The 22,867-nt window shown below is 38.4% G+C and overlaps 2 protein-coding genes and 1 pseudogene across 10 annotated transcripts in view; 1 reads left to right on the top strand and 2 right to left on the bottom strand.

Annotated features, from left to right (window-relative positions):
* Positions 1–290: 290 nt before the first annotated feature.
* LOC119530316 lies at positions 291–3,290 on the bottom strand (annotated as a pseudogene).
* A 360-nt stretch (positions 3,291–3,650) lies between these two features.
* STBD1 (starch binding domain 1) lies at positions 3,651–7,740 on the top strand. The gene is made up of 2 exons (XM_037828978.1): positions 3,651–3,993; positions 5,876–7,740. Exons 1-2 carry the CDS (start codon positions 3,777–3,779, stop codon positions 6,706–6,708), a joined length of 1,050 nt encoding a protein of 349 aa, XP_037684906.1. The 5' UTR covers positions 3,651–3,776; the 3' UTR covers positions 6,709–7,740.
* A 1,726-nt stretch (positions 7,741–9,466) lies between these two features.
* Positions 9,467–22,867, bottom strand: part of CCDC158 (coiled-coil domain containing 158) — a 142,958-nt gene continuing 129,557 nt past the window's right edge. For 7 of the 9 annotated variants that reach the window (XM_037830024.1, XM_037830025.1, XM_037830031.1 and 4 more), the window contains 7 exons: positions 21,806–21,954; positions 20,193–20,252; positions 19,110–19,166; positions 15,212–15,279; positions 13,069–13,227; positions 11,271–11,370; positions 9,467–9,704 (listed from right to left, as the gene is read on the bottom strand). In XM_037830024.1, coding sequence (XP_037685952.1) covers positions 9,584–9,704; positions 11,271–11,370; positions 13,069–13,227; positions 15,212–15,279; positions 19,110–19,166; positions 20,193–20,252; positions 21,806–21,954 — 714 coding nt within the window. In that variant the 3' untranslated portion in view covers positions 9,467–9,583. Of the gene's footprint in view, positions 9,705–11,270; positions 11,379–13,068; positions 13,228–15,211; positions 15,280–19,109; positions 19,167–20,192; positions 20,253–21,805; positions 21,955–22,867 lie in introns of all 9 variants that reach the window. The other 2 variants (XM_037830029.1, XM_037830028.1) reach the window with 1 other exon arrangement.

Below are 22,867 nucleotides of genomic sequence, written 5' to 3' on the forward strand. Positions count from 1 at the left end.
TAACAGGTAGGAAAATTCAATTTAACAGACATTATTAAATACTTTCACACATATGTAGAGTCTTGGATAAATGATTAAATTTATAGGTGAACATTAATGTGAGCACATGGATATTCCATGTACGCCAAGGGGTTTAACACAAGATATGTTTGCACTGATTTTTGGTAATCAGCTTGTTTTCTGAGAATCTTTAAAGACTAATTCCAATCTTCAGCTCCTGCAGAAGGGCTTTCTCATTTTTATTTCCTCCAGCTGATTTTTTTTCTGTTTTCCAGTTGCTGCTTGTTCTTTCAGTTGTTAATGGATTCTGGTTTCTTCTTTTGGTTTTTCATTTTTTGTCTATCTTGAGGTCTCCAGAAGTTAACTGAGAGATTGTATTTTGTGGTATGCTCTGTGGGGCAGGAGTCGGTGCCAAATCTGTACGCTTGTCACTTCTTGCCTCCAGCTTTGCAGTTTTCTTGGCTTCATGTTTCCTTTGATTTTTAAGGGCTGTTTTTGATAATGGCTTATCATTTTTCTGGTTGTGGCTTCATATTCTGAGTGGTTCATCCTCATGCAATTTGGAATTGGTGATTGGTTTATTTCTTAAAGCTGGGGGTCTGTAAGTTGTTGTAACTTTAGGTTCCTCACTAGGTACTTCACTTAGAATGTCTTGGTAAGTTATGGTTTTTTCTGGAAATATTCCTTCCAAAAGTGGCTGCCAAGAAACCTGCCAAGACACTGCATTTGGTGGTACATCGTATTTGTGCAAGACAGAGCCAGTATAATCTCAAATCTTATAGTCATTATTAACACGTAACCTGGGAGCACATGTGGTAGTCAAAATATGCTCACCATCTGGGTTCCAAGTAAAATATGTAGAATCGGAGGTTGCTGGTTTGGAAATAAGTTTGTAATTTTTAACATCCCACACTTCCGTTTGTCACCTCAGATTTCCAAATCCAGCTAGTATTAACGTATGCCCATGAAGGCTATAGAAGTTTGCATAACAAAGACCAGTTTCAAAATCAAACACAAGAACACATTTCAAGTGAAAACTGTCGTTTTGGCAGGCATTAAACATAAACAGCACAAAACTCAGTGGAACTAAAGTTCCAAACTACATCATAAATGGGACCATTTTTTGGTAATTGCACTTCAGCACTTTCTGTATTTGTTGCAGTGTAATGCAGTATTTTTCCCCATAATAGGAAGGACCTATCTTGTTAACATCTATACTAGCTATTACCAACACTGCAGTAGTTTTTTATTCCATAGCATTGTAACCTTATCAGTCTTAAAGAAACTTTTGTTGGCTAAAGCTGCATGAGATCCATCAATGTTGGGGTACTGATATAATGTAACAAAGGAAGGTGCACTCTTTCTTCTGGAACATAGACAGCCACCTTGTATGGTTGGAGTCTGGGTGGTAACACAAAATCATTAAATTTTTGCAAGTGAAATTTATTTACAATTGTACTAATATTGTCATTTTCAAAAAAGTGAACTTCATTGTTACCATTTCAGGCACAAATAGTTTCATCATCTGACCAGGATGGACACCAATTTTGCATTTTTTTTCTCTGGATGAAAGACTATTCAAATATGTCCCGGTTTTTACGTCATAAAGTTTAGGTTGGATATTCCAGCTGTGCCATCTTTAGAGGTAGCATAAGGCTGCCATATTTCCAGGACAGTGTTTTTTGGCAAGAACTCAAGGCAAACTTTGGGAGGTCAAAAGGGTGCAGTAGTCCCTTGTTAGTGACATTGATAATATTTACTTTTTCTCTGCTGCCCCAGGCAAACAAAGTTCCCATGGTTACTGAAACTATAGACTTTGCATTTTTTCCCAGATGCCCTTGGAAATGCTGTGCTTTCTGTAAAATGTAGGGGACCATTCACCATGTAGAGTTCTTCTAATCCTCAGACAGCCAGGAGTGGCTGGAAAGTGGGCCTTTTAATTCATCACTCAACATCTATTTCTGAATGCTCACTCTATACTGGGATATAGGTGCTGGGGATTCAGCACCATGTAGCTGTCATGTACTTTACACTCTAAGGGGAGATAAGGGGAAACGAAACAGAATACATGGGTTATACAGTGCATTAGAAGTGATGCCCTAAATGCTAAGGAAAAAAATAAATCAGGAGAATGTTATAGGGAGTAGGGGGTTGTAATTAAAAATGGGAGAGTTAGGGAAGGTCTCACAGCCCTGAAGGGAGTTGAGGAGAGAGGTGCTGGATGAATATCTAATGGAAAGGCAACTCTAGACAAGGAAGTGAGTGTGGCTGAGTGGGGTGAGATAGAGATGAACTCAGAGAGGCCATGGGGAACAGAGGTCCTGTAGGGCTGTCCAGGTTTTTGCTATGAGATGTAGGGTAATTGGAGGGTCTTGACAGAGGATAGACAGGATTTGATGTGTTTAACAAGGATTGCCCTGGCTTTGGCTTTAAAAGTAGCCTTTAGGGGAAGGAGGGAGGAAGGGGAAGGAGGGAGAGCAGTGAGTAGTGACTGCAATAAACTGGGTAAGGGATGATGGTGGCAGGCCTGGGTGACATTTGCTGTGGTGAGAAGTGGCAGGATTCTGAATATATTTTGAAGAAAAAGTTGCAGGATTTGCTGTAAATTGAATGCCTGGAGTAAGAGGAAAAAAACAGAGTTGAGGACGACTCCGAGGTTGTTTTTGTTTTGTCTGCTCAGAGGAAAGGGCGTTGTAATGCTTTGCCCTCCCAGAGGAGGCGGTTTTGGATTCCAAGGCAGCTATTTGCCAGCTGTGGCCTCGGCAGTAGGGTGGGAGTGTGGAGTTCAAGAGAAAGGCCCGGGCTGCAGATATAAAAGTGAGAATTATTAGCTTGAAATTGGTGTGTAAAGCCACCAGATCAGCGGAGGGGTGTGCTTAGAAAGAAATGTGTATAATTCTTAACTCACAGGCTTTTTTTTTTTATGTTTGTTAATGTAGATCAATTTAAATAAATACATAATACTGGTGCATAGAGTTCACTTAACAGGTTGCTATTTTTATTAATAAACTCATTGGTTAACGCCTATTCCTGGGCAACTTCTAGTCCAGGTAGGATCGTGCGCATTTTGCGGTAACCACGCATCCCAAAAAGAGGTCAAAGAAGCAGCAACGACTGGATATGGTTGAGAACAGCCGCATTTATAGACGGATCGGTCTTTGGTCCAACCCTTTCGCTTTACAGGCAGGGAGGCAGAGGCTTGGGGAGGCTAAACGCAGCTGACTGGCGGCCGAGCGGAGCTTCCACTCAGTCTCCGGGTTTTCCCGCACCGCCCCAACTCTTCTCTCCATCTACCCCACCCAGCTGCGCTGCCTCTCCAGCCGGAGCCCCAGCCCCACATGTCACCGACACAAATCGGCCTCTTCCGAGTCCAAGTTCCTGGAAGCTCTTGGCCTCCTGGCTGCGCTGCTGCTGAGAGTGGGGCCGAGGAGCCTAGCGCGGCAGCTGGGCGCAAGTGGGCTCTTTACGCAAGTGGGGTACACGTGGAATCCGGCCCCCGGCCCCCTAGACCGCAGGCAACTGGCACGGGAAGCGTTGGAACAGAAAGGCTCTCTGGTCCGGCTCCGGCAGGAGCCGGAGGCTGCAGCCCGGGGGCGGAGAGTGGGGCGGGGCTGGGAAAGTTGAGTATTAGTTGCCGAGGGCTGGGCTCTGCGCTAGAGCGCCCGCCGCCGGCGACCGTAAAAGGCTGGAGCACGCGGGGTAGGTGTGGCTCTGCCCGCGTGACCTGAGACCCCGTCCCGGTCGCCGTCACCTCCCGTAGCTGTGGCCTCTCAGCCATGGGCACCGTCTGGTCCGCCGTGCTTGTCGGAGGAGGCCTGGCTGGAGCGCTTTTCGTCTGGCTGCTGCGGGGCGGCGCGGAGGACACGGGGAATGGGGACGCGGAGCAGAAAAAGGACGCCCCTGTTGGAGAGGCTACCGCACCGGGAAGCGATCAAGGTGGCGGCGGGGGACTGAGCCCTGGACCTTCCAGACGGGAACCAGTCACCAAACCAGGTATTCTCCCACTCTGGGTCTCGAGGGCTCCTCTGCCGTGGGCCTTGAAGTTCACCGAGGAAGGGAAGGAAAAAACCCATCTCGAGGTTTCCTAGCGCCCCCTCGCCGGGGACGAGCTCCCCTTCTGGGAGGCAGGACCCACCCCACAACCCTGTTTTCCCCGGCTGGTGCGCACCCGCCGGATAGGTTTCATGCCCTCCAAGAAGGTCCTGTAGATGTCCTGGCCGGGCCCTCCAAGGGCCACACCCTGCTGAGTGTCTGCCCCTGGCGCCCGCGCCTGAGGACCTGCCCCTTCCCCTCCAGCCAGTTCGGGCTCCTCCCTGGCGACGCTTGGTGCAGTGCGGGCGGCTGCAGCGGCGACGCCCCATCCCGGGCGTTGGAAAGAAGGGCTGTTCAACCTACAAGCCTCTTCAACCTCTGGCCGAACAGGGACATTTTCCCAGTCCCAATCCTAGAGCCTCACGTCCCTCCGTGCCTCACCCTATGGGAAGAGCTAGGTTTTGTAACAGCCAAGTTGTGAGCGCCTCCCGTTATCTGGATTCTTTTGTCAGGAGGGCAAGGTCCAGGTTTACCCTGCCCATGAAGGCCACGGCTGAAGCCCTGGGGTTGTGCGCTGGCTGCCTGTTCCAGAACTATCCGCTCTCCCCTGTCTTCCCTCCAGGGAGGGGTGGGCTAATCTCTGAGTAAGGGAAGCCCCCTGCCATCTATTTTGGTACTTAACAGGGGTCCCAACTCTAGTGAGAACTAACATCTACCTTTTAGAGACTGTAGTCAGCACGGACAGAAAATTTTACCTTCCAAGTGCCCTTCCTTGGCAAGCTGCTCATGTCTGGACTCCAGCCTAATGGTGAAGTAACATCTGTGAACTTTATTTTTAGGGGTGGTGTTCATGTATAGTCACATGAAAACCTGCTTATATGCCTTTTGTGCCATTAGTTTGGGACAAGCACAAAGCTCATTTATTTTCTTTTTTCTGAAGGCCAGCCTCTAGGTTTTAAGTTAAAAATTTGGGAACTCAGAATATTTGTTCAGATCTCACTTCTAAGGGCACCATTAAAAAGAAACCAAAGGAAACAAGACCACCCCACACCCCTCCCCACCCCCCATCCCCCAAAAATGAAAACCCACCTGTGCTGATTGTATGATTTTTGGAGATTTTGAACCTTTAGAAGCTATTTGGACTACCAACAAGATGGCCAAGAAAGAAACTGAGTCTTTAGGGAGCTTAGATTATGTTACTTTTGAAAACATCAAAAAAAAAAAAAAAAAAAAAAGTATTCAGTGGGAGAGGATGCAAAATCCTGTGTTTTGTTGAAGAGGTTCCTGATGCATGAGACTAGCAAACAAGCTCTCTCCCCCCAGCCCAACCCCCAACTGTGGACCAGTGATGCACTGCTGTCCCTTGTATCCCCTCACGATGACAGGTGCTTCTTGTCTGCCCACATGAGGTGAGAGATGATACCTGGACCTACACTCATTTCCTGGGAGAACAAGTGTACTCTTCTGGTTTGTAGAGTGTCCATGCAGTCCTTTGTCCCACAGGCTGGGCAACTCTTTTGATGACAAGAGCCAAATATCTTGGCTTTGGTTGCATGCCAGTATGACTTGTACTGTTGGGATTAAAGACCATGACAGGGTTACACTTCTGCCTTACAACTTGCCACATCATTTACACTTTTGTGCTGGAACACTGACACTCCTAGATGTGCCTTTTACTGTTGGGTATACATGTATATTCTTAAGTACTTGATTTTAATAGAGAGGAATTTTGTGAACTGCATTTAACATTAAAAGCCTTCAATAATGGAATCTATTTTCTTAACCTAACTTTTTCTCTTGTGAGCTGCCTTACACTATTTCCTTTTTCTTTCCATTTCTTAAGATCTTCAAGAAAGCAATGGATGTTTGATTTCAGAGACCAAAGACCTTGGTAACCTGAAGGAAGCAGCATGGATACTACAGAGTTCTTCTGGAGAAGATGGTAACTGTGACCACTCAAGACAGCATGTTCCTTCTGGACGGTTTCCAGACACAGAATCTCTAGCTCCTTCTGAGATTGGTATTTCTAGGGGTTACTCTGAAGTTTCAAGAAATGAAAGCCCCCCAAAAGGACAAGAGACATCTGCTAAGGTAGCTACATGTTTTGCAGGGAAGTTGGCTTCAAGCAACCTGATCATGGACAGAGCTAAAGAAGAAGTGAGCCTTGCACGGTTGGACAGTCAAGACCCAGATGACCACGGGGACTGGGAAATGTTGTCCAGGCACTCATCTTGGGGAGATGTTGGTTTGAGTGGCAGTCTTGAGGCTCCAATGTTAGGCCCAAACCAGGGAATGGACTGTGGCAGAAGTACTGTTGCAGAAGCAAGAGGTCAGGAAGTGAATATGAAAACTCAAAAGGTAGTACCGATGTCTTCAGAGTCTCAGCAAGTTAATGTCAGGTTCCAGGTCCACTATATCACAAACACTGATGTGCAGTTCATTGCAGTAACTGGAGACCATGAGAATCTCGGAAGATGGAATACATACATCCCACTCCAGAATAGCAAGGAAGGATTCTGGTCTCATTCTGTTTCCCTGCCAGCGGATACAGTGGTGGAGTGGAAGTTTGTGGTAGTAGAGAATGGGGAGGTTACCCGCTGGGAAGAATGCAGCAACAGGTTCCTACAGACTGGCCATGAGGATAAAGTGGTTCAAGAGTGGTGGGGGTTTCACTGATTCGGGTTGCTAAGTATTGAAGAGGCTAATACAGAATGGGGAAGAGGCTAAGTTTGTGGAGCACACTGAATAATTTAAAATAAGATAAAGAAGTGTGACTCCAAATTTAGGGTTGCTTCAAATTTGTTAGTGGCTTTTGTCTAAAGTGCAGAAATAAATGTGTAGATGATGCTTCTAGTAAGCATGGGCTTTTTCCTATGGCACTGATTGATGGATTTGTGCTGATCCATCATTACTTTAGGTGAGTACTGGTTAGTGACTTGGCTAAGCTTCAAGGTGCAGATTGTGGTCATGAAGCATAGACAGAGCAGAGTTCAAGCTTGAGCCTTAATGTGATTCTTACACCAAAGGAGTAAAACATGCTTCCTTCATAGATCAGCTGATTTCCTATTGGCACAGCTGGTGAAACCCTCTCTTTACTACATGCATATTTTATATTTAAAAATAGTTAACACCATATGGAACTGTCATCAGAAATTATCTGGTCCCTGGATGTGATTAGAAGAGTATGAGGTAGTGCCTTCTTTTTGATTCTACCTGCCAGGAATGGTTTTGAAGGCAGAACCTGTGTCTTTGTCTTAATGCTTTAAGGCTGGTGTAGAAACCAAGGGCCTAAACAGAGTTAGTTATTAGAGCAGCCCATGAGGGAAGGGAACATGAATGGGGTGAAGGGTGTGGGCTGAGTGAGGTGGCCTCAATGACACCTCTTAGAGGCTTGGGAGGTACAGGATCAGCCTGGACTCCAGGGAGGGACACATCCATCATTTATACATGGGGTCCTTTGTAGGATCCACTCTTTACCCACCACCCCTCCCCACTCACACTAGATGTTAACTGAACTCCCATAGCAACTGTTTCCATCCTTCACTCGCTTCTCTCTCCTCTCATACCAATAGCTCTCTTGGGTTAACAAATTCATAGCAGGACAGTAAGTAATACAGAAATATATCTTTGCTCTGAGAAGAAATAAACATTTAAACTCTAAGTTATTATAACTGAATAAATAATAAAACCTAAGTTTTAATATCTTTACTAAATGTCTGAATTATTTGTCTAAATCTTAGTACCATATAGCTTAGAGGTAAGATAAAATACTACTATTTTCTTTTCCTCCGGAAATAAAAGACACTTAGAGAAAAGCAAACACCAAGAGCTTAGAAGAAGACAAAGGAGAACTGTTTTTCTCCTCCCTTTGGAGAAAAAGTTTAAAATGTCTTTTAAAACTTCCCCTTTGCTTTGAGGGAAATTCAGCATGCTTCTACTTAAAAATGAATTCTTACATGTTAAAAAAACTTCGAATAGATATAACATCTAATGGGGAAATAATGTTTAATCCTGGCAACAGATTGTCTGCTGAAAAGAGCATAAACTCAAGTGAAAATAGTGTTAGAAAGTGACTAAATGAACTATGTTCAATAGTTTTTGGCTCATTGCAATTTTATGTTAAATTCATATCTATTTCTTACCTACCTCATAATGAATTTTACACTGTATCAATGAGGTCTGCAGAAGGCATTTACCACCAATATGTACTAGAAGCATTCTGCAAACCTTACTGCCCAGAATGCCTGAGTATTCCTTTAGGTAAAATTAAAAGTAATACAATAATATATAAGAAGAATCTATTTAGAATTCAGTTACCAACCATTTTATCATTACTTGATAAATGTATAGTGCTGTATAGTGCTGTACCAGACAATATACGTGTAAGAAGGCTGTATAGTGCTGTATGGTGCTGTAATAGACACTATACATGTAAGAAGGCCACAACCACAGAAGCTTATTTCTTGCTCCATAATAGAAGTCCGTCTGATGCTCCTTAGCAGAAGTGGGTATTCCTGCTTGGAGAGCAGCTCTCCCCCTTGCAGACTCAGTCGCCCAGGCCCCTTTGGTCCTGTGGCTTTACCATACCCTAAAGCCTCAATGTCCTATGCAGCCAGCCCATGTAATAGGAAATAAAGTGAGGAAAAAACACAAATACTTATTAAAACTTTTGAGCCTGAAGTGCCATACATTGCTCTGCTCACATTCTGCTCATGAGATTGGGTCAAATGGCTACACCCAGATATGAGGTGGGGATGGGTAGGTTGGGGCTGGGAGCTAGAACTCTAGCTGAGCAGCTGCTTCTTAGTGACAATTCTGTACTATGGACAGGGAGCACAAATTTTGTTCAACTAGCTTTCTGTCACATTGTCCTTGATGATTTTGGCAAAACTGAAACATTTTTGTATCTGTTCTTAACTCATTTTATTTGGCTCACATACAAAACACCTAATTATTAAAATCTAATTAAGGCAGACTGAATCCAATCTGTAGAAGTTACCCACTTGCTAAAGAATAAATTTTTTTTCCTTTCTTTACAGTTATTAACATGTGAAAAGACAACCTTTTCTAAAAATCTGAATGGGGACTCCAACATTTTGTTATCTGATTCTCTTCACTGATACTGACAGAACAAACAGTAACTTCAGAGTCACAAAAGGAGTCCCTGTCAGTATGTCGGAGTTTCCCCTTCTGTCCTGGCCATTATACCACATCTGTCATTAATATGGGAAAGAAGTTTTTACCTCCCAAGGCCTTTATTTTTTTTAAGCTGAAAAAAAAAAAAATGATTGCATTCTATAGACTCGGGATGGGTAAAGAAAATGGAAATACATAATTATTCCAACACTGGTATTAACAGCACAAATTAATACCTTTTAATGTATGAATAGTTTTAAATCTTGATAACACTGTTTGAAATTTTACTACATTGAAGAGCATTCAAGAATAGTTTATTTAAAAAAAGAGTTTACAGGACAGGGTATCTTTTATTAAACTTTTACATAAAAAGAAAAAAAAGTACACAGGGCACTAATTAAGAGTAATATCACAATTAATTGGTCATCAATTCTCTGTAAAGAATAGGCAAGCAATGTTTCATTTTAGTAACATTTTTTCCTGGTCTTTTACTTTCTGTATCCTCTTTTCTTGGTTTCTGATCATTGAAGACATTGCTAAAAATGTTGATAAAACAAAGTTAGATTAGCAAGATCTGCTCTGGCTTTAAATTCTTTTATGTGCTTCTTAAAAGGTCGGCTCAAGAAGTTTGTAAAAATTGCAATGTAGCATATTTTTGAAAAGGCTGGTGTTATGGAACAGCTCTAAGGGTAAATCTTTATGCTACTCCTTCAGTTGTTTTAAATGAACACAATAATAATTATTACAGAAGTAATACATACTAACTGTAAGTAATGTGAACACTTCAGAAGGGTACAAAAAGGAAGATTAGTCTTTCTCTGTTCCCTCAGTCTGCTGAATTAAACCACTCGCAGAGGTTATCACTGTAAGAAGTTTGGTGAATATCTGTATACACACACACTCTCTTTTCTTCTTTACACAAGTGATAGAAATAGTTCTGTAGTCTGCTATTTTCACTTTAAAAAATGGCCTCATTTTGATGATGGCAACAATTTGATAAAAACAGTATATTTAAAAATGTGAATTTTTGGAGTCGGAAATTGCAGGAATCAAGTCCCAGCTCTACTACTTATTGTGTGACTTAGAATTTAGTGACTAATTGTCTGCTTATCTTCAGTTTCTTCATTTTCAAATGATATAATAATAGTACACACCTCCCAGTGCTGTCATGAGGATCTCATGAAGAAAACATAAGAAAAGCACTGAGCACAGGGCCTGGCACATAATGGTAAGTGCTCAATAAATGCCAAAGGTAGCTATTAGTATTAAGAAGGTTAAATTTATTTTGATAAGGATTTGTTCTTAGAAAATATTTATTTTCATTCATCCAGCAACTTATATTCTCTAGGGATAAAAAATTAAATAAAAGCATATGTACCCCCAAATTAATTTTTCTCTGACAAAGGCTCTTGGATTCATGAATTTATGTTAGAAAAGCATAAAATATGACAGCCTTCTCACATCCATGGTACTTAGAACGTATGCCCCAAAAAGTTGCTCATGAACTGCAGATTATAATGATTCTTCATTCAAATAGCTTTAGTATATTTTATCTTTTTATTTGTGATTCATTGGGACATGGTCTCTTACAGTAGTATTCTAATTTAAATCCTCTGTAAAGCTAAATGCTATTATTTTGTTTTCTGGCTATCAACTGTAACTCTATCCCGTCTGCTATCATGCAAATGCTCTTCTACAGATACACAACAAAGACAGTGTATGGGAAAGCCCCATGTGAAAGACTACTCAAAACATGTGTCTTGCTAAAGGTTGGTCAGCAGTATTAACTCTTAAAAAAATGCGTTTAGAAAATTAAGAATTCAATTTTATCCATAAGTGTGTATTTTTCTTTTACAATTTTATATTATAATAGGGAACTCTTCAAATGATCATTCCTACTCGCTGTAAAAAAGTAGAACAGGGCTAAAGTCACAGGCCCAAGGGGTTAGTCAAGGTTAAGACCCTCATGTTTGACTAAGGTTTATAAATTGCTAATTCAATATCCTCTGCAGTAGGCATATAGAAGTTAGGAAGCTTAACGTGAACGGAAGGTAAGTATTCTCACAAGCAAGGAAGACCTATTCCAAAAATGCACACTGTACCTTGGTTCTTCAGCTGTAAATCTTCTACCAGACTTTGTAAGCTTTCCAGTCTGTTCTGAAGCTTCCTGCATGTTTTTCCTGTTGTTTCTATTGACTGAGACTGTGAAGCTGTTAGAAAATTGCTTAGATGTGATATTAAAAAGTCTATTCAAAATTCTTTTTTACATATCTTCTGATTACAGATTAAACAACCTTTCCTTTAAAATAAAGGAAACTTTAGAGCACTGATATTTTTAAATAAAGAAAGAAAATGTGTTTTTTCTAAATATTGCAATGCTAGCTTATTTGATTTTGTTTCAAACCAATCGAGTTTACTATTATTTAACTACAAAGCATTAAATGGAGTAAGAAAAGTACTTCAAGTTTAATCATACATTCTGCATTATAAAAGACTGCTTTTTCATACCAAACCTGAGTAGCTCCATTAATTTAGGGTTTAAGACAGCAAGATATAATAATATAGATGCTTGCAATATTCTTGAATGTGTATGGGGACAGCTCCCACTTTGGCTGAAGATGGTTTGATATGATGGGAGAGGGAGGTATGGATGCTGACATAGCAACAGTGAACCTAGAGCAAATGTGGCAGTAGTGACTGAAGAGGGGTTAGAAGCATGTAAGCTATTCCTTAATACGTGTGCTAAGCTTTCTAAGTAAAAAACATGTGTTTGGTAATATGAAGATTTTAATTTTGACCTTAATCCCTGACTTGCAATATAATATTATTTAGTGGCTCATTTACCCTATCAAAAACACCCTTTCATTATAAATTTTAGTATTAAAGGAATTATTTAAGTTTAAGAGGATGAGAAACATTGATTTTCTTAAAGAGAGAGAGATTTTAACATAAATAACATGAAATATATGCTGTCTGGTGAGTATCCGAAAATAAGGAGGAAAAAAGACAATGCCATGCTACTATGTAGCACAAATTAATAATGAGGTAATAAGCAGCACTGCTCTACTCCTGCAATAACCACTGTTCTACTAGTTTAATAATTTGATACTTTAAAGTTTAAAAAATACTAAATGAATAACTTAGAAATATAAAAGATGGAGATAAATGTAAATAAAAAAGAGGGTTAAAAAAAAGAGAGAATGCACTAAAATCTAATTAGGTTTTTATTTTCATGTTCTTTTTAGGATCCAGAAATATGTAAGGCATATCATTTCAAAAGACTGACTTGATAATGATGCAACAACGTATCTAATTTATTCTTTATCAAGAAGAATGATGCCATAGAGCACTGGGGTTGAGTCACTGTCATATATGATGAGAAAAATTTCAGTTCAGTTCAATGCCCATGTATTTAACACCCATATTCATCAAGCAGTTATGTGATAAATACATTTTCCCCATCTGCCTTATTAACAAATGAACTTAAAATTTTTTAAAAATGAGAAACTTTTGACAAGTTTGCATGATGGACAATTGTACTTACAAAGGTAGAGAGACCGAAGGAGAGCCATGATTTTAGGGAATATAAATAGGAAATAAAAGTCACTCATAGCAATTAAAAGAAGGCCCAAAATCTTATAAAGAAATAGAGAAAAGATGTTCATGATATTCAAGTCAGAGAAAAATATGGATAGTATTTACATATAATATTTATGCATATTTACTAAGGTGGGTACATGTATAAAAAAGCTACATTATTTAAATAAGACAAAGTAGCAATTAGAGCTTGTATACAGGAACACCTGCAAAATCTTATAAATTCTGAGTATGGAAAAGAACTTGCAGTTCACCAAAATAGGAAACCAATTAATCTCATCAGTGATATCAAACCATACTTACCTTTAACAGAATCAGATGAATGAACAGGTTTGGTGGATCTATATGGTGATGCAGAACCTATTGAATCTTCAATGGAACTCGTTAGGAGTGAGTGCACTGGAGACTTCTTAGTAGAAGAATGGAATGAACGAGAAGCTGTATTTTTTACAGACGGACTTGCTAAAATCGTGTAAGAACAAAATAAAAGGATAGAATTAATTAAAAATTGCACATGCACCTCTTAAAAAGTGAAAATTTCACGAAAAAATGTTCCCAATAATGGGGGTGGGGGGAATATATTCTGGTAAATACCCCAGGCTTTGGGTTGGAACTGCAGAGGGCTATACCTTAGGAATAAGGATGAACAGGAAATAGGCCTGCCTTTGTAGATCTTGAGGTCTAGCTTAAAAACATCTCAATTCTTGATTAAAGTGACCTGGTATTGCTGGTGTCCTTAACTGCCTGCCAGAAACAAGCATAAATGCTCTTTGGAGGAAGGTAACCTCACTTTAACCCTCAAATCATCTGTACAATTTTTCATATGTAGTATCTGCTATGCAATAAAAATAAGCAAATGAGGAAACATGATGACATGGTAGAAAACCAAGAGAAAAAATAAAGAAAATAGATATGGATCCATAGGATCCAGATAAAGGAGTTAACAGGCACAGACTTCCACAGATTACTCCAACTGCAAAAGAGGTTCTTCTTATATAAAGAAAATCACACCTGGGCATATTATAATAAAACTGCTGAAAAACAAAACAAAACAAAGAGAAAAGCAATCTTAAAGCTGCCAGCAGAGGGGAAAAAGACAGATTACATTTAAAGGAGTAACAATTAAAGTTGGAGCTGACTTATGCAGGGTAATCATTAAAACAATAGTAAAAAACTTACAAATGAAGTAAACTTGAAGGAATTGATTAGCTTCATATAAATGCCCTTTTCTTCAAAATATTAGTTACTAAAAGATGTCTCCCAAGTCAAAGATTATAAAAAAATGTAAGAATTTGTATTTATTTTATTTAAGAATATTATTTTTTGATTTTAGACATATATTGACACCCTTCTATAAGAGAACATTTGGAAACCTACCTTTCTCCCATCTCTTTTCACCTCACACCTCAATTTTTCCCTATTTACATTAGTACTGTACAGATTTATAACTAATTGGTTGAATAACTATAGCTTTCATGGTTTCATTCTTTTCTATTTATTTTGTTCTCTTCCATCAGAAGACCAATTACATGTCTGTGGTTTGCCTTTGCCTTCCAAATCTAACACAGTCTCTTCAGCTATTTTTCTATCCTTCTTAGTTTTAAAATGTCCTTTTGTCTAATTTTCTTTATGTCCCTAACTATGGAGTCCATCAGATCCCTATGATTTCAGTAGTGCCTATTTTATTTTTTTATTACTTTCTCCTGTAATAGTTTTATTTTTCCTATTTCTAGTCTGTATTATGCCGATTTGTTTTTCAATATTTTGTTGTCTTTTGATCTCTTCCTTGAGCTCCTTGTTTTTAAAAGAGATTGTGTCTATAATTCCTTGGAAATTATACAGACAACGAGTCACTTGGGTTCTCCTTTTCCTTTCCTCATTCAATAAATATTCATTGAGCACCTGCTATGTGCTAGGAAGGTTCTGGGTGCCAGGAATACATCAAAGAACCAAACAGTGAAAGACACTGGCCCTTGCGCAGCTTCTGTCTAGCAGAAGGTGACACACAATGAACAGCATAAATAAGTTAAATAGTATGTTAAAAGATAATAAGTTTAATTTAAAAAAAAAAGAAAAAGGTAAGGGGGCAGGCAGTATGGAGAGGTTGCAATTTTTTAAATAAAATGGGGAGAGTAGTTCTCATTGAGAAAGTGACATCTGAGCAGAGACTTTAAAGGAGCTTAAGGGGTTAGTAATGCAGAAGGAATAAAGTGGGTATAAAGGCCCTAACATAGAAACGTGCCTCGCATGTTCAAGCACAAGCAACAAGAAGATGAGAAAGGATCAAGCAGAATGAATGATGGGCGAAGTAGTAAGAAATGAAATCCGAGAGCTGATGGAGACTCATAGGCTACTGTAGGGACTCTGGCTTTTTTTCTCATGGAACTGGGGAGCCACTGCAGGGTTTTAATCAGGTCCTATTTCTGTGCTTTCATTGAAAACTCACCTGTAGATGGGAATATGAAGCAACTAGATGGTTCTTCCAGATCTCCTGTGTGTAATGTGGCTGGCTCTCTGGAAGCATAATAATGGTAATGCAAATATTCCATTTCAAAAATACAGTGCTAAGATTTATGGACAGAAGCAAGCTAATGCAGACACAAAAATGAAGGCTTAAAATATAAACTCAAGATGGTGACAATAATCATAACCTCAAAATGGAGAAGTCCCAGAATACCCTATGAGGTAGAGCCAAAGTCACATTATCATTCCATGTTCAGTATCCATGAAAATTTTGCAGAATGAAAATAAAATAATAAAAAATCTTGGTTAGAAAATTCATTCTAATAATAGCTATAAAACCCAAATCACTTTTCTCATGGATTCTAAGAGATTTAATCTCAAAGACTTACTTAAAAATGAAGAAACTAAAGACAAAAACATCTTAGCATTAGTAGTATAGTTTACAAAACTGTAAGATTTATCTAAATCAGTGAGTTGAAAGAAACCACATAGTTCTCTGTGGGTTGGGTACCAGTATAAGAATATTAGGGCAGCAGTTGTCAAGGTGGTTCCCTCCTAGGGGGGTTACAAAGTCAAAACTATTTTCATCATAATTCTGTTATTTGCTTTTTGATGCTCAGTCTTTCATAAGTGTATGGTGTTTTCCAAAGGCTATATGATGTGTGATATCATAAGAGAATAAATGCAAAAGCAGATATGAAAATCCAGCTGTCTTTAGTTAAGCTAGGCATTAAACAGATTTGCAAAAATGTAAAACAATACCTATCAATAATTTCTTTTTGTTTTGGAAAATAGAGGTAATTTCCATAACAAAATGTTATTAATGCTAACATACAATGAGCCTACTTTGTTATATTTTACATATTTTTTATGTGTCTCAGTTTTATTTTCTAATACTGAAAACAGCAATAGAAATGATCCATAGAAACAAAAGCTCTTTGGACTTCAATTGTTCTTTTTCACTTTAATTTTTATTCTTATTATTTTTGTGTGTGTGGTAATGAAAATGTTCAAAAATTAATTTTGATGATGAACACACAACTATATAATGGTACTGTGAACAACTGATTGTACGCTTTGTTTGACTGCATGGTATGTGAATATATCTCAATAAAATTGAATTAAAAAAAAGTTCTTTGGGATCTTCAATAATTTTGAGGTGTTAAGGTGTTCAAAAACTAAAAAAAGTTGGAGAACAGTTATATTAGAGAATAGCCCTGGAAAGGAAGACTGTGGCTATATTGTGGACAGTCTTGGATACAAGGGCAAAGGGTCCGTTCTTGCTGCGAGAGGCAACAGGGAATCCTTGAAGGTTTGGAGGTTGGTGAATATACATAGTCTGAGGTGGGCTGTAGGTAGATTAACTAGAAATTGATGCATGAAGTGATTAGAATGTGCAGGAGATTGGAGATTAAAAAACACAAAGGCTAAATACTGAAGAAACCACTACATTAATCCATGGATAAGGAAAAAGCCTAAGGCACTGTGGTAGGCTCAATAATGGGCCCCAAAGAAATCTGTGTCCTAATGCCAGGAGACTGTGAATATTACCTTACATAGCAATAGGAACTTTGCCATATGATGTGATTAAATTAAGGATCCTGAGATGGGGAGATTATCCTGGATTAGGTGGGTGGGCGCTAAATGCAGTCACAAGGGTCCTTATAGGAAGGAGTCAGGGGAAGATTTCACACAAAAGAGAGAAGGCAATGCGACAACCTCAGCAAAGAGAGAGACTGGAAGATGCTATGCTATTGGGCTCTGAAGATGGAGGGAGGGGCCATGAGCCAAGAAAGGCAAGGAATCAACTCTAGATGCTAGATAAGGTAAGGAAATGGATTTTCCCCTTGAAGAGGAGGGACCATGGTGCTGCTAACACCTTGAATTTAGCCTAGTGAAACTGATTTCATACTTTTGGCCTCCAGAATTGTAAGAGAGATAAATTTGTGTTGTTTTAAGATGAAATTTGTGGTAAATTGTCACGGTAGCCATAGGAAATTAATATAGGCTGTTTCAGAGGGTGTGCAAAGAACTGAATGGCTTTAAAAATTGTTTTAGAGTCAGAACTAATAAACTTTGGTGACTAGAGAAGTGAGACAAAGGAGCAGGAAGAATGAAAGATAATGATAATGTTTAAGGGTAAATGACTGGGAAACTGGTGGCGCCATTTATGGAAATAGAGGAGTGAGAGGTAGGGGAATAGTTCTATGGAATGAACATTTTTATTCAATTTGGCCATTACGAACTTCAGGTGCTACTGAAACATCCATACAGAGATATTTAAAGGGAGCTAGATATTTTGATGCTTTTGTTTGAAATGTTCCTTAGGATAATGTTGCTCATTAAGTTATAACAAAACAGAATAAGAAAAGTCAATTTTCCACAAAACTTCTGGGAGATGTAGTTCTTAGAATAATTCAGCCACCAATCCACATACCAGAACTACTAATTGCTTTTATTTTTTATTTTATTCTGGATGTAAGGGCTATAAATGTTGATTTAACCTATATGGCTGCAGAAGCTTCCAAATTACGAAACTCTACTGTAAGATACTGATTGAAGAAAAGTTGCTGTGATTACAGTGAAATGTAGTAAAACAGCAATTCTGTTATTCTTTCTTATGTCATTTCAGTCTGAGTTTTTAAAATGGCCAATTTTCCATAATTCAGAACATTTAAATCTACTTTTTATTTTCTAGTACGTTCCATACTTTTCAGAGCTTCTATTAAATATAAAAATCTCTTCTCCCCATTTGAATGAGGAAGGGGCTGATCCCATTCTTCCCCCATCACTCTTCCCTCTTTACAAACACAGCTGCTGAAGGAGGTGCGCCTGAGCACTCAAGAGCTCCGCAGCAGCCTGTCTGCCCAACCAGCCCAGGCTATATACTGCAGTTGACATGTGCAGTCCCTGTGAGACAGCAGATGTTTCTAACCGTGAAAAACTCTACAGCAGAACATCAGTTACCTCAGAGAAGTATTTCTTTTCTGCCCCATGCCTGGGGTTGGGCTCCTTCCCAGATGGTTTAGTGTAGATACCCAGAGGCAGCAGTACACAGTAGTGGTCATGGGCATGAACTCCAGAGCCAGCCAGATCTGGGTTCAAATCTGGACTCTACTGCTTACAAGCTGTGTAACCTTGGCAACTTGCTTAAGCAATCTAAGTCTTCATTTCCTAACACACACACACACATACACACACACACACACACACACACATATGAAAAATAATTCCTTCCTCATAGATTAGATTAGATAGACTAAACGATACATCTAAAACATTTGGAAAATAGTAGGAATAAAACCATGCAGTAGATAGTTGTGGTTATTATAAATAGGTATAATTTGCGTTATATATCCAGGTGAGAAGGAAATCAAAAAGTCTTCTCTTTGGGCTAAGAAAAAGATATGTTTAGAAAGATTCAAGTTCATTGTATACTGATCTAGTAACAGAGCCAATATGAAAATATTTATAATCCTGTCTTAATTCATTTACTAAATAAACATTTACTGAATGGCTACTATGTGGCAGGCATTATCCTTGACGATGAAGAGATACGGCAAGAAATGAGGGCCAGCCCAGCTGGAACTTATACAGCAGAATTCATTTTTATATTTCTATAATATTAAGAGGGCTCTGATATCTTTATTTTATATATGTAAAAACAAGTTTTTTTTCCAGGCAGCCAACAAACAGACTTTATGATTGTAACTAACTTGAAGACAGGGCCCTTATCTGTCTTGCTCACTGTTGCAGTCTCAGGGTCTAGCACAGTGCATGGCACATTGTTTGGCCATAAAGACCTTTCTTTTGAATTAATGAATTAACTGTAGTAGAAAGTGAAATTTTGAAAATTGGGAGGTGGGAAGATTATTTCTCACCTGCTAAGAGTTTCACTGGATTTGCTGCCTTCAATGGAATCCCTTACTGAGTTGCTTCTGTTGGTAGAGGGATAGGAGAAATTAAAGATAACACAAATGTTATTTTCTTACCAATGCAGGGAAGGTTTGTAACAAATAAGTTAATCTTATAAAGAGTGAGATGATATCATGTGATCGCTAGTTAGCTAGATCATGATCATTAACTTAATGATAAAACATAACTGTTTCTCTGAACATCACTTTTAGACAGATACAGATTCCAAAGAATAAGACTGGGACATTGGCTCCTTCAGTTGGTGGGAAGAGAATGGAGAAAAGCTTGAAAACAAAGAAGATTGAACTTATCTCAGGAACCAGGAGGAGTCTCATCTGATTAGTGCATAATATACAAGTAAAAGCAGGCTGGTGAAAAGTTAGGGAGAGTCATCAGTGTCAGACTGAGGGACCAGGTACTCAAAGCAGCGGACAGTGAGGAGCTACTGAAGACGTGTAAGCAAAAGCCTCTGTGTCTTAAATGAATAACAAATTAATACTAGCCCCCTCCTCCTTTTTCTTGTGAGCAGGTGTAAAGTTAGTTCTCAGAAGTTAACTTTATTTAGGTTCTTATTTGGGGTAATGGATTTCATTCTTTATGCTCATTCTTATTATAACTTCATTAAAAAATTCAGTTATTCAATTATTGATGGAAATCAATTATTGATTCAGCAAGGTTTTTATAATTATATATTAAGGTTATTATACTTTCCTTCTAGGCCACCCTTCTCTTGGAAGTTATGTAAGTCATTGTAAATGTACAAATGTCTTCCATTTTTGTTATGGCATACCAGATGGTCTGGGTAAAATCATATGGATGAACATCAGCAAAATTTAAAATAAGAAAAAAATGCCTATCAAGTTAATATACAGGAAGTAAATTACTTTAGTAGTTTTCATTGAAATCCTTTTTAGTTTCTGTTAAACAATGTAACAGTTTTTCTTCAGTGAACCCAATATAGCCATCTATTCCCTTGTAAACTGTCCAGAATTCCCAAATTACCTGGCCGTATATAAAATTCTTAGATAATTAGTTTCAGAATCTCTTACCTATGGCATATCTCTGATCTCAGGCTTGAATCAGTAACGCAATCTCTTACTCTATCATCTCTGTATAGACAAATATAACTCAGTTAATTATATAAAGTACAATACCCAGATTCCATGTATTTTGAGAATAATCAATAGCTCATATGTATTTAACTTTCTTTAAGCCACAACAGTAGACTTTGGGCCTCCAAGCAAATTTTGCCAAGGGTCACCTCTGCAGTTCATCAACTCAGAAATGCTTTCCTTCCTTGGACTCCTGAAAGGTTGAGGTTGAATTCACGCTTTGGTGACAAGTTCATTGGTAGGATTCACCAATGAGAGCAAATTAATACACGCTCTCTTAAGGCAGTGCTTAAAACATCCAATACAGTTCAAGCCCATGATCAAGTCTGTGAGTGAGCGGCTAGAGTGGTGGAAACTTTACCAGGGAAGCCATAATAACCTTGTGGAATGATTAGTGCTAGGAGGCCCGGGGTCTGATTTTTACTTCTGGCTTTGCCTCTTTGCTTCGTAGGAGGAAGCAAATCAATCTATGCCTAAATTATCTCATCTGTCCAGTGAGCTTAATAATATTGCCCTGGCTTAAAAGGCATATTCTAGAGTTATGACAAAAATAAAAGTGCTGTGCAAATATAAGTGTTCTTTGATGGGGTGGCAAATGGAGTGTTTCTGTCATGCAGTTCAAAGAATGCAATGTTGTGCTAGGTAACTGGGTCATTACTAATATTTTACCATTATTATTGATAATATTATTAATAACAACTAGATTTCAGTCCAGCCAATATTTTGGTACCTGAGGTTAATATTTATTAACTGAATATCTTAAAGAACTGGAGATTGCTTACAGGTAAGTATTATTTCAGAAGGTAGTACTTTAGATATTTGCCACATAACCAGAAAATCAGTATTACAACACTGGTTTATTACAACATTAGAAATACATTATATACCATATCAAAATGCTTTAAGGTATGTTAATCTAAATAATAATACCACAAGAGAAAAATATTATTTGAAAAGAATAAGAGAACCTCACTGATTTCTGCAGGTTTATATAGCCAAAGACTGGTGAACTGGCTAAATCCTTTTTTGGAGCTGATCTTTTATTAAATTGACATAAATCATTGTCACAAATGCCTAGATCACCAAGGCCTTTCCTATAAGCTTTATCTGGAAATTTATGTAGTTGCCAGGATTTTAGTTTTAGTTCTACCATTGAACTGTGTAGCTATAACAAGTCAATTAACCTTTTGAAACTTGGCATTTTTCTCGTTTCTAAAATGGGATTAGTAAAACCTGCCTTGCCTGTCTGAAGGGTTGTTGTGAACATCAAACAAGATAATAGATGGGAAGTCTGTTGGGAGTTACAAATTACCATACAAATGTAACTTTCTGAAGAGAATGACTACACTATATTCTCTTGATGTTGTAAAGTTGTTTTATTTTTGCTATACTCCTCCACTCACATATTGTTTTCCCTGGTAACATGAGATACTCTTCAAATTTATTTTTAAACCTCAACGTCTCAGAATAACAGGTAGACAACTTAATGGCAAACCACTCATGAGAGAAGCTCTCACATTCTGAAGTACACATCAATCTTAGCCACATACAAGGCTCCTAGAGATGCTGTTCTCCCGTCATCCTCAGTCTTGCTTAGAGACACAGAGGGTTCCTCATTGATCACACTTCTCAATTCTTGGAGAAGCTGTTTCAGATCCCTTGTTGGATCTTCCTTCAGTGTGTTAGGTTTCATAGAATGCTGTATTAAAACAATTTACAAAACAAAAGTGTTATTTCTTATAACAAAAGTAATCTAAGTTCTTGTAAATAATTAGAAATTGTGAAGGAGCAAAAAAAAAAAAAAAAAAAGGAAAACAAAAATCACCTGTAATCTACTCAAGGATAATCAATCACAACCAATCATCAATATAAAATTTTACTTTAACTATTTGTGTATGTGTATATATATATGTAGATATATATACATACACATATATGGGATCAAACCATACATATCTATTTTAAAACTCTCCTTATTTTTTATTTTAATGATGTAGTATGCACATCCTTACCATGTCATTAAATATTTTCTATTACATCCAGGCAAAATAATTCCAATACTTTCATACTTTCATTAGGGCTAAACTAATTTTATAAAGTTACTGAATTTTGGAACTAAGGAACTCTTTAGAGATGAGTTAATCTACCCCGCACATTTTACTGATGGGGAAAGAGACATCCAATTTTTAGAAACTGTTATTTGGTATTCGAGAATAATATAAAAAGAATTTCAGATTGATATCTAGTGTCCCTCCAAAGAATATTTATAATATAATAAAGACAGACATTCTCAATAGGTATATCGAGGGGAAGCCAATTGGTAGTCAAAGAGGCCTGGTTAGACTTAGTTGCAGGGCCTTTATGGCTAGAGAGCTATCAAGTATCATCAAGCTTTTCTAGCCTGAGGTGTTCCACTTCACTCTAGGGTAAACCTACCACACAGATTTGCTGTGGAGGGATGAAAACAGCAAAATTTTTGATGTTTGTGCTTTACTTTTCTAGAGTCCATGCCAATGAAAAGCTAATGCCACTAGTAAAACTCTCACAACTCCCTCCCCTCCTCTCATCACTGATAAACCATATATAATATCCATCTGAAGATATCAAGAGCT

Source organism: Choloepus didactylus, chromosome 3 (assembly GCF_015220235.1).
Source record: "Choloepus didactylus isolate mChoDid1 chromosome 3, mChoDid1.pri, whole genome shotgun sequence".
NCBI classification, from domain to species: Eukaryota; Metazoa; Chordata; class Mammalia; order Pilosa; family Megalonychidae; genus Choloepus; species Choloepus didactylus.

What these genes read in the sequence shown, in the direction of transcription:
- STBD1 (XM_037828978.1), top strand. Translation starts at nt 3,777, where the DNA reads ATGGGCACCGTCTGGTCCGCCGTGCTTGTCGGAGGAGGCCTGGCTGGA. An exon ending in GGAACCAGTCACCAAACCAG is followed by an intron (nt 3,994 to 5,875) that starts GTATTCTCCCAC and finishes CCATTTCTTAAG; the next exon opens with ATCTTCAAGAAAGCAATGGA.